The 8,666-nt window shown below is 59.9% G+C and overlaps 1 protein-coding gene across 2 annotated transcripts in view; it reads right to left on the bottom strand.

The window, feature by feature from the left end:
* Positions 1-1,396: 1,396 nt before the first annotated feature.
* Positions 1,397-8,666, bottom strand: part of POLE (DNA polymerase epsilon, catalytic subunit) — a 29,205-nt gene continuing 21,935 nt past the window's right edge. Inside the window, exons 34-48 of one of the 2 annotated variants that reach the window (XM_030026556.2) lie at positions 8,494-8,600; positions 7,459-7,635; positions 6,825-7,048; positions 6,455-6,675; positions 5,631-5,835; positions 5,005-5,178; positions 4,591-4,716; positions 3,922-4,054; positions 3,620-3,809; positions 3,371-3,502; positions 3,070-3,263; positions 2,649-2,849; positions 2,236-2,361; positions 2,030-2,119; positions 1,397-1,803 (exon numbers count right to left, since the gene is read on the bottom strand). In XM_030026556.2, the coding sequence (XP_029882416.1) occupies positions 1,690-1,803; positions 2,030-2,119; positions 2,236-2,361; positions 2,649-2,849; positions 3,070-3,263; positions 3,371-3,502; positions 3,620-3,809; positions 3,922-4,054; positions 4,591-4,716; positions 5,005-5,178; positions 5,631-5,835; positions 6,455-6,675; positions 6,825-7,048; positions 7,459-7,635; positions 8,494-8,600 (2,414 nt within the window). In that variant the 3' untranslated portion in view covers positions 1,397-1,689. The remainder of the gene's footprint in view (positions 1,804-2,029; positions 2,120-2,235; positions 2,362-2,648; positions 2,850-3,069; positions 3,264-3,370; positions 3,503-3,619; positions 3,810-3,921; positions 4,055-4,590; positions 4,717-5,004; positions 5,179-5,630; positions 5,836-6,454; positions 6,676-6,824; positions 7,049-7,458; positions 7,636-8,493; positions 8,601-8,666) is intronic. The other variant, XM_041126156.1, reaches the window with a different exon arrangement.

Genomic DNA, 8,666 nt, shown 5'->3' with positions numbered 1-8,666 from the left:
GTGGTCACTGAGAGTGGAAAGAGCAGCTCCGGCAGAGGAGACCAAGGCTCCGCTCTCCGTTTTTATGGCATGCACGGCCGGGCGGGCAGCGGCGGCTCCTTCCTGACGGAGCGTCACGCCTGCCTGCAGCCTTTCCAAGCAGGCCATGTTTTGCAGAGGGAAGAGGGAAGACCCCCAGGTGACCTGGGGACGTGGAGGTCCGTGAGTTTCCCCTGCCAAGCTGGCCCAGGGAAGAGGTGGAGGGCTGGGGGGCACAGCTGGACTCCTGCTCCTGCAACAGCAGGGACTCGCTGGCCAGAAACGGCCCCGAGGACCCCGGCAAGGGGCTGTGCTCAGTGCTGCAGAGGAAGGCGAAACCCCCCCGGGACCTGTGCCAATCCGCCCGGGGGAAAAAAACTCCTTCCTGAGCCCAGCCCCGGTGCCCCGAGCAGGGTCCGGGGAGCTCCTGCGGGGGAGCGCGTTTGGGGTCGGCAGCCAGGGACCTTTTCCAGCCTGTTTGGTGCAGAGGCACGGGTGGGCGTGGGGCATCAGTCCCGGGAGAGCCGTCGCTGACTCCTTTCCCGGGAAGGGCAGGTGGCTCTCGCTGTGTCTCTGTCCTGCGCCCACCCGGGTTTCTTTGTCCTGCCAGCTGCTGCCCAGCGAGGAGGGTTCGGCTGAGCTCAGCAGGGATGTCCCGGGACCCGCCGAAGGAGAGCTCCTGCTCGGTCAGCATCCTGACCGCTTCGCCTTGGGGGGGGGCTCCGGTGCTGTGCCGAGCTCCACCGAGCCGAACAGAGCCGAGCCTGCCCGTGCCAGGGTCCCCGGGAGCTGGGCTGGGGTGAGGTGCAGGGGGACCAGGTGTCAGGCGCAGCTGGAGCGGGGCAGCATCACCCCCCAGGGCCTCCCACCCGTGTCTGCAGGAGATGGGCGATGGGCGGCCGAGGAGCAAAGCATCACCGCAGAGCCTTGCCTGCCCTCTGCACCTGCAGGAGCAGATAAATCCCACCCGGGAGAAGAACCCAGTGCTGCTCCATCCTGCCTCCGGTGTCTGCGCCCCTTGCCCAGTTCCAGCATCTTCCAGTCCTTTGGGATCCTCCACTCTGGCTCTAGAGCTGCTCGGTGCCCAGCCAGCTCACTTGGGAAGTGCATTCCTGGGGCAGAGTGCTCCTGGGCTGCCCCTCTGGTGCTGGCAGCCCCTTCCCCTGGAGCTGGAGGGGGACAGCCGGGGGGCACTGCCAGGCTGCAGCCTTCCTGCCCCCAGGCAGGCAGGGATCAGATGGGGACAGGTCCTTGGTCCTTCCTGCCCAGCAAGGACACAGCTCGACTCCCCGCAACTGCAGGCATCCCCCATGGGTGGGAGCTGTGGGCCACAGCCCCTGCTTCCCCCCTCCCCAAAAACTACACCTGCCTTCCACAGTCCATTTATTTATAGAAATTCAACATTAAAACCACACCTGGGGGCCAGCACAGACCTGTGGAGCACAGCTCCAGCCCCTGGTGCCCCCAGACTCCCATGCCAGGCAGCTAGGGGCAGGACAGCCCAGTCCCTGGCACAGCTCCCGCATTCCCTCCCTCACTGCAGGAAGGGTGTGCAGCTTCTCTGGTCCAGCACATGGCCAAGGGGGTCCACGACCGCTCTCCCATGGACGTGAGAGCACAGCCCCGGTGGCCCGACCGGCACAGCGCAGGCAGGAGGAGCAGCCCACTACGTCAGTGCTGGAGCTGGGGATTTGTGCGCAGCAGCCACTCAATGGTTTCCTGCAGGTAGGCCATGCCGTAGTGCCGGGCGATGTTCTGGAAGATGTTGACGTGGTCCATGAAGGTCTGGAGAGAAGGGAGCAGGGAGGGAAGGATGCTGCCCAGCACTCCCGGGCAGCGGGGGAGCTCTAGGGGGGTGGCTGGGCAGGGCTGGTGGAGCAGAGGGCAGCACAGCAGGTCCCACGTGAGAAGAGGTTAGGAAGAGGCAGAGGAGGAACAGGGCACTGCAGGGCACCTTGCTGTCCCTCCAGGAGCTGCTGGCATGGAGCTGGGCTAGGCAGGAGGGTGGTACCTGGGAGGAGATGGTGAGGGCGAAGTCTCCAGCACAGCTACAGTACACGGGCATGTGTGCCTCCTTCACGCCGTGACACTTGTTGCACACCTGGAGGCCAAGGAGTTTTAGGTGGGCCAGGAGACGAGGCCAAGCCCCTCTGCCAAGGGTAGAGTGAATGTGTCCAGCCTCAGCCAGCCAGGGGGACGGGCAAGCCCCGCACTCACCAGGTCCTGCAGCACAAAGGCCATCAGCTTCTTCTGCAGGGCTTCCACCAGCGCTATTTCGATGACATCGGAGTCATACTGCGCCTGGCAGTTGGAGCAGACCCAGCTGGGCAGCACTGACCCATCCTAGGGGCAAAGAGGAGGGAGGTGAGCACCAAGAGTCCCAAGCACTGGGATGGTGAAACCGGTTTCTGGAGAGGACAGAGCATCAGCCAAAGCCAAGGGATGCTCAGAGCTGTCACAAGCAGCTAGAAAAGGAGGTGAAGAGAAAACAGCCTTTAGGTGAGGTTGATCACCAGCAGCAAGCAGAGCTGTAAAGCAAAGGGGTTGAGAGAGAAGATGGGTGATGTGATTGACCGGCCTCCAGCACTGCTATGCTGGGGCCTCTGGTGTCCCCAGGAAAGAGGCTGCACCTGGGAGAGGGCAGGGTCCTTGCACAGGTCCAGGTCCCTGCAGAAGTTGCAGTTCCTGCAGATGACTTCAGGGAGCACATAGGAGCGGCAAGGGTCCCGAAACTGGGCTGCTTCTGAGAATTCGCCCACCTCGATGAGGCGCAGCAGGTCCCGGCGCAGTTTGTTCACCTGGTTGGTTATGTTGGCATCCAGGGAGAGGACCTACAAGAATAACAGGTAGGTGAGCCTACTAGCAGAGAAGAAGAGTGTCCTCACCAGGACAGCTCATATCCTTGTGACCTCGTATGGATGCAGGGCAAGACAAACTGGTTGTAGATCACTGCTGGAGGAAAGCTGCAGCAAATCTGAGCCATGGACAAGGACCAGAATTTGAGCCCTGACCGCAAAACTTCAGAAAAGGTGCCTGGCCCACCCCGCTGACCTTGCAAACATATTTGATAAACTCCAGAGACGGGTTGTTGAGCGGCAGATAGGAGCCAGGCAGCACCGGGAACATGTCTGAAGGCTCAGTGGCATTACGAGAACCAGCCATCTTCTTCTGGATCTTCTGGGTGATGGTAAAGAAACTCTGGGTGAGCTCATTGGCCACATAATCCTGCGAGAAGGTGATCATGCCTACAAAGACGGAGCAGAGAGCACTTGAGCCGTACGGTGGCATATGGGGACAGCAAGGTGGGTGGCTCTCCACCTGCACCAGGGCTGCCCCGTGGCTTGGCACTCACCAGGCATGGCCCCCATCTCCCCCAGTGCCTCCTGGGACACCTGGCTGGTGCTCCTCCTCTTGACGGGGGTGCTCCCAGGGGCGTTGCGCCGCAGTTCCTCCTTCATGCTGTGGTACACGGCCACGATGTAGGCTGGGGAGACACAGGCAAGGCTCCGGCTCCAGCCCGCGCCAGCGGCCGCCCCACTCCAGGCTCTGCCTGGCACTGGGGAGGCACAAGGGACCTCGTCCGCTCCCTGGGACAGCTCACCCGACACGATCATCAGGAAGTAGCTCTGGCAGGAGGCGGCCTGGGGCAGGAACTGCGCGATGTTCCAGCTGTTCTCCAGCAGCTCCTCCACGTTCGGCTCCCCTTCTTCCTCCTCTTCTTCCCCCGCCACCTCCTCCTCCTCTTCCTCGCTGTCCTCCTCCTCCAACACTTGCCTTTTGCTGGTGTTCTTCTGGAGGAGGCAGCGATATCGCAGTGGTTCCTCGTGCCCAGCCAACGCCTCCCCACTCGGCTCAACCCCCGGCACCCTGCTCCTGGGGGACCGAGCGCTTCCCATCTCTTACCTCCCCATAGTGGACGCGAGAATCCACTTTTCCCTTGATACCTCCATAATTTGCTGGATCCATCCAGAGCAGGAACTCCCAGCAGCGCGAGAAGGAGATGGTCAGAGAGTGGAAGATCTCCTTGGAGTGGATGCTGGAGGGAAGAGACTGCAGTCACCCCCAGCGTCGGCATCGTCCCTAGTTCAGAGCGTTCTCTGCGGGATGCTGCGGGGAGGAGGTGGTGCTGGCAAGGAGGGAGGGGGTCCCCCCCTCTCCCATCCAGCCACTGGTGGGGACCCCAGGGGAAGCCATGCCCTAGGAGTGTGGCTCCCTATGCTTGTGTCGAGTGCCTGTACCATGGCTGGGATACTGAAAGCCAGCCAGGGGAGGAGGTGCTGGGCACCTCAGGTTCTCCTAAAGGCCTTTTCTGGATTGAATCCTATGAGTATTCTTGGAATATTACCTATAGAGGACAGCTAAGGGACAGGCCCCTTCTCCAGGCATGACACCAAGAGAACTGGGAGGCCTTGTCCTTCCAGTAGCTTTTACCAAAAAAAAAAAAAAAAAAAAAAAAAAGGGAATTCAGTGCTGAGGCCCATCAAAAGGCCCTCCCTCCTGGCCCCAAGCCCTGCCGCGGCTCCATCACCCGGGAGCCTCACCTCCAGGCCCAGCTTGGTGAGCGCACCCCACCTGTTGATGATGTACTCCATGTAGCTGATGGCATCCTCGATGCGCCGCTTCTTGGTGCACAGAATAATCCGGTTGAAGTTGGCGTAAACCACTGAGGAGCCCAAACGCTTGAACTCAGCCACCAACCTGCAGGCAGGGCACAAGAGCAGGAGTCAGCAGGCAGGAAGGCAAAGCCCGAGGAGCAGATGCAACCTGTGGAGGCCGTGCTGATCCAGCACAGTCAGGAGTCAAGCGTGTTGGCCATGCCATGCAAGGGAGCTCACCCAAACAGTATGGGAGGTCCAACCTACTGCCCACCTCTGTGGAGGCTGCAGCAGAGAGGAGTGACTGTGGGTGCCAACAGCACCCTGGTCACTAATGCCAAGACTGTCCCTTCCCCGTTCACCAGCCTGGCATGCTCCAGGTCTCACTTACTGCAGGAAAAGCTTCTTCATCATGTTGTGGAGCGTGCGGTGCAGTGCCGGGTCGTAGAGCAGGGATGAAGGAGAGCGGAGCCAGCGGTAAAAGTGAATGACCTGGTTGTCTGCGTAGACGTTGTGATACTGTGTGATCTCCTTCACCCAGCTCACCACCATGCTCTTCAGGATCCTGCCAGGGAGCAGAGACCAGCATCACCCCACAAGCCACGAGTGACCCCTTCCCCCATCCAGAGAGGGACATGTTTTCAGATACGCTGGAGGATTCAGAGCGGAATCTCTGCCAGAGCAGAGATGTGGCTCATGAGCCCTTGGCACATGAGCCACAGGGTAAATATGTGCCTCTATAACCTGGTGGAGCATGACAAAAGGAGAAACAGGAAAGGGCAAAGTCTTCACCAACGTTCCCATACATCTGCTGGCTGAGCCACCAGGCAGTTCTGAGCCCAGGATCTTCAAAAGTCTGTTGGAAGAGATGCCTGCCCTGCCCTCGAGGCCTGAATTTATATTTAGAGCACCCCACAAGCCCCATTGCTGGCACGAGTCTGGGAAAGGCTAAAGCCAGGAGGGAATGAGAGGATGGAGACCAGATGCTCCACCTCCTGCTGGTTCCTAGAGCAATACCTGAAAGTGTTGGAGCAGAGGGCAGTTTCGTCATAGCTGGCTGGGATGTTGGCAGCTTGGTTCCCTGTCACCATGTCTTCTAGGGATGCCTGCTGAATCACGTCAAAGCTGATGCTCATGCTGGAGCCTCCTTCCATGTCATTTATGTGGTGGGACTGCAACACCGTGTTTACAGCCAGGCTCTGGATGTCCAGCTCCAGACACACTAACAGCAAACACAACCTCTCAGCAGGCAGGCAGGGCAAAGGACCGACAAGGACACCCTCCCTGCCCCTCTGCCAGAAGTGCTTTTCACAGTTGTAAGGGTGATCTATAGGTGTTGCCACACTAAACAGGGAAATGCTTTCACAGGTGTGACTGTCTTGACCAGCACTTGTCTTCCAGCAAGACTTGGACCTACTAACTCTCTGGGGACCACCAGTTTTTTCTGGAAGCTGCAGAAGAGGAGCTGAAAAGAACTGACTACCACTCAAGCTGCTTCTGCATCTGAGAAAGACCTGTCCTTGGGTCAGCAGGGATGACCAGTTGAGCTAGTCTGTCCTTGGGCTGACACATCGCAGGTGGTCTTCTGAGTCCTGCTGTCAGTGGCCGTGAATTGGGAAAGACTGCATTCAGATGCCTGCACGCATTGCAGGCGAGACCTCCCTGCCCCAGGACATGCCCCTTGCATGCACCTTGCCCAGATCGCTGCTGAAACTCCAAAGCTGCTGGTGACTACTGTCAACACAGAGATTCTTTGGAGACCGCATCCATCCCTCTGCAGGGCTTGCGGAACAGGATCCACCTCTGCACCTCTCAGTGCTACCACCCTACTCCTGCCTCACCTGTGGAGTAGCAGCCGGGGTTGTTTATCTCCACGGAGGCTCTCTCATCAAACTCCATAACTAGGCGGTTGTCATCAGCCTCCTTACCCCCCAGGTCTGGGCGGGCCGTGGGCGAGAGCCACAGCAAGTGGTTGTGACGACGGAGGTGGCGTGAGAAGAAGAGGTCGGAGCCGAAGGTGGAGATGTCATCGGGGAGGTTCCCAATGGGGATGTGGTAGTACCTGGGGTGCAGGGAGGTGAACGGTCATCGGGGTGAGCACAGCCGCAGAGAAGACAGGGGCCCCTGCCTGTCCCCTCAAGGGACGAGGCAGCCTCCCGTGGTCCCAGCAAGGGCACGGCAGCCCCAGGGGAACGCGGCCGACCCGGGCACCTGCTCATCTCGAAAGCCTGGGAGAGGCAGGTGTCCAGGTTGAGGTAGTGGCGGATCATGCGGCGGGCGGCATGGCGCTGCCAGTCCAGGACTGAGTAGCTGATGTCATCCACCAGCCGGACGGGGACCAAGGGGAACTCCTCAATGATGGGGATCCCGCTCGCCAGCCGTTTCAGGTCCCAGTTAGACTGCACAGCGACCAGTGTGGGGCCCCGGCGCTCGTCCTGCGGAAAGGAGAGGAGGACACATCCCGGTGCACCTCTCCAGCGAGTGCCTCTGCTCAGCAGGAAAACGGCTGTGCTGGATGCCCCGTCCCTGCAGCAGGTCCCCACAGTGGGGACAGCACACCCCAGCACTCCTGAAGCACCCACCTCCATGCAAGCAGCTCTCCAGCTGAGTGCAGGGATGGGGGGACATACTGAGGTGGCCTCGCTGCTGGCGCTGCCCAAGGCAAGCCACCCCAAGCAGGACAAAGTCCTTGAGCAGCACCCGCTTCTACCCTCGACCTTTGGGCCAGCAGCTATGTGCAGGTGCTGTTGGAACTGGTGCACCAGTGCCTTCCACAGCATCCTCCCCTCTCCATGTGTCTGCACGGACAAGGTCCTGTGGGGACCTTCTCACACCTTCATCTCACCTTGTAGCCCAGCAGCAGCCGCTGGATGGCTCTGTAGACGGCCTTGGGGTCGGTCTCGGCACGCACTTCGAAGGTATGCTTGTCCGGGGGCAGCAGCTCTTCGCCCGCCTTTTCCAGCAGTGCACTGCGCTCCGCCGAGAAGAGGGTGGTGAGATTCGGCATCTGGTTGCTGCGTACCTGCACCCAAGGGGGACTAGGTTGGAGCTGGGGGGAGAGGGACCCCGGACTGCGCAGTCCTGGCAGGCTCTCCCCTTCATGCATCACGAGATGCCTTCCACCAAGCCCTGCCAAAATGTGGCAGGGATGTGTGACGCATGGAGAAACCTCCCGCTGCCTGAGCGCCATCACAGAATCATAGAATGGTGTGGGTTGGAAGGGACCTTTAAAGGTCATCTCGTCCAACACCCCTGCAATGAGCAGGGACACCTTTCACCAGATCAGGTTGCTCAGAGCCCCATCCAACCTGACCTTGAACACTTCCAGGGATGGGGCATCTACCACCTCTCTGGGCAGCCTGTGCCAGTGTCATTGTAAAACATTTTTTCCTTAATTCCAGTCTACACCTACCCTCTTTTAGTGTAAAACCATTACCCCTTGTCCTACCGCTACAGGCCCTACTAAAAAGTCTGTCCCCATCTTTCATATAAGCCCCCTTGAAGTACTGAAAGGCTGCAGTAAGGTCTCCCCGGAGTCTTCTCTTCTCCAAGCTAAACAACCCCAACTCTCTCAGCCTTTCCTCACAGGAGAGGTGCTCCTCCCTCTGATCATTTTTGTGGCCCTCCTCTGGACCCGCTCCACCGGGACCATGTCTGTCTTTTGCCGAGGACTCCAAAGCTGGATGCAGTACTGCAGGTGGGGTCTCACCAGAGCAGAGTAGAGGGGCCGAATCCCCTCCCTCGACCTGCCGGCCATGCTGCTTTTGATGCGGCCCAGGATACGGTTGGCTTTTGGGGTGCGAGCGCACATTGCTGGCTCACGTCCAGCTTTTCATCTGCCAGTACCCTCAACCCCCCAGCCTCCAAAGTCCCACCTTACCTTGTCCAGCACAAAGACGGCAGCTTTGCGCTGTGAGGGGATGAAGAGGCCCAAAAGCGCCTTGCTGCCCTGGGAGCTGTGGTAGAGGTAGATGTGGCGAATACTTCCTAGGGAGACAGAGCACAGAGCATCAGTGGTACCCGCGGGCGCCAGGTCCCGGGCGCCCCGTGAGC

Source organism: Aquila chrysaetos, chromosome 9 (assembly GCF_900496995.4).
Source record: "Aquila chrysaetos chrysaetos chromosome 9, bAquChr1.4, whole genome shotgun sequence".
Lineage (NCBI taxonomy): Eukaryota > Metazoa > Chordata > Aves > Accipitriformes > Accipitridae > Aquila > Aquila chrysaetos.
The sequence above is the reverse complement of the archived record's forward strand: the minus strand, read 5'-3'. Positions and strand labels throughout refer to the sequence as shown.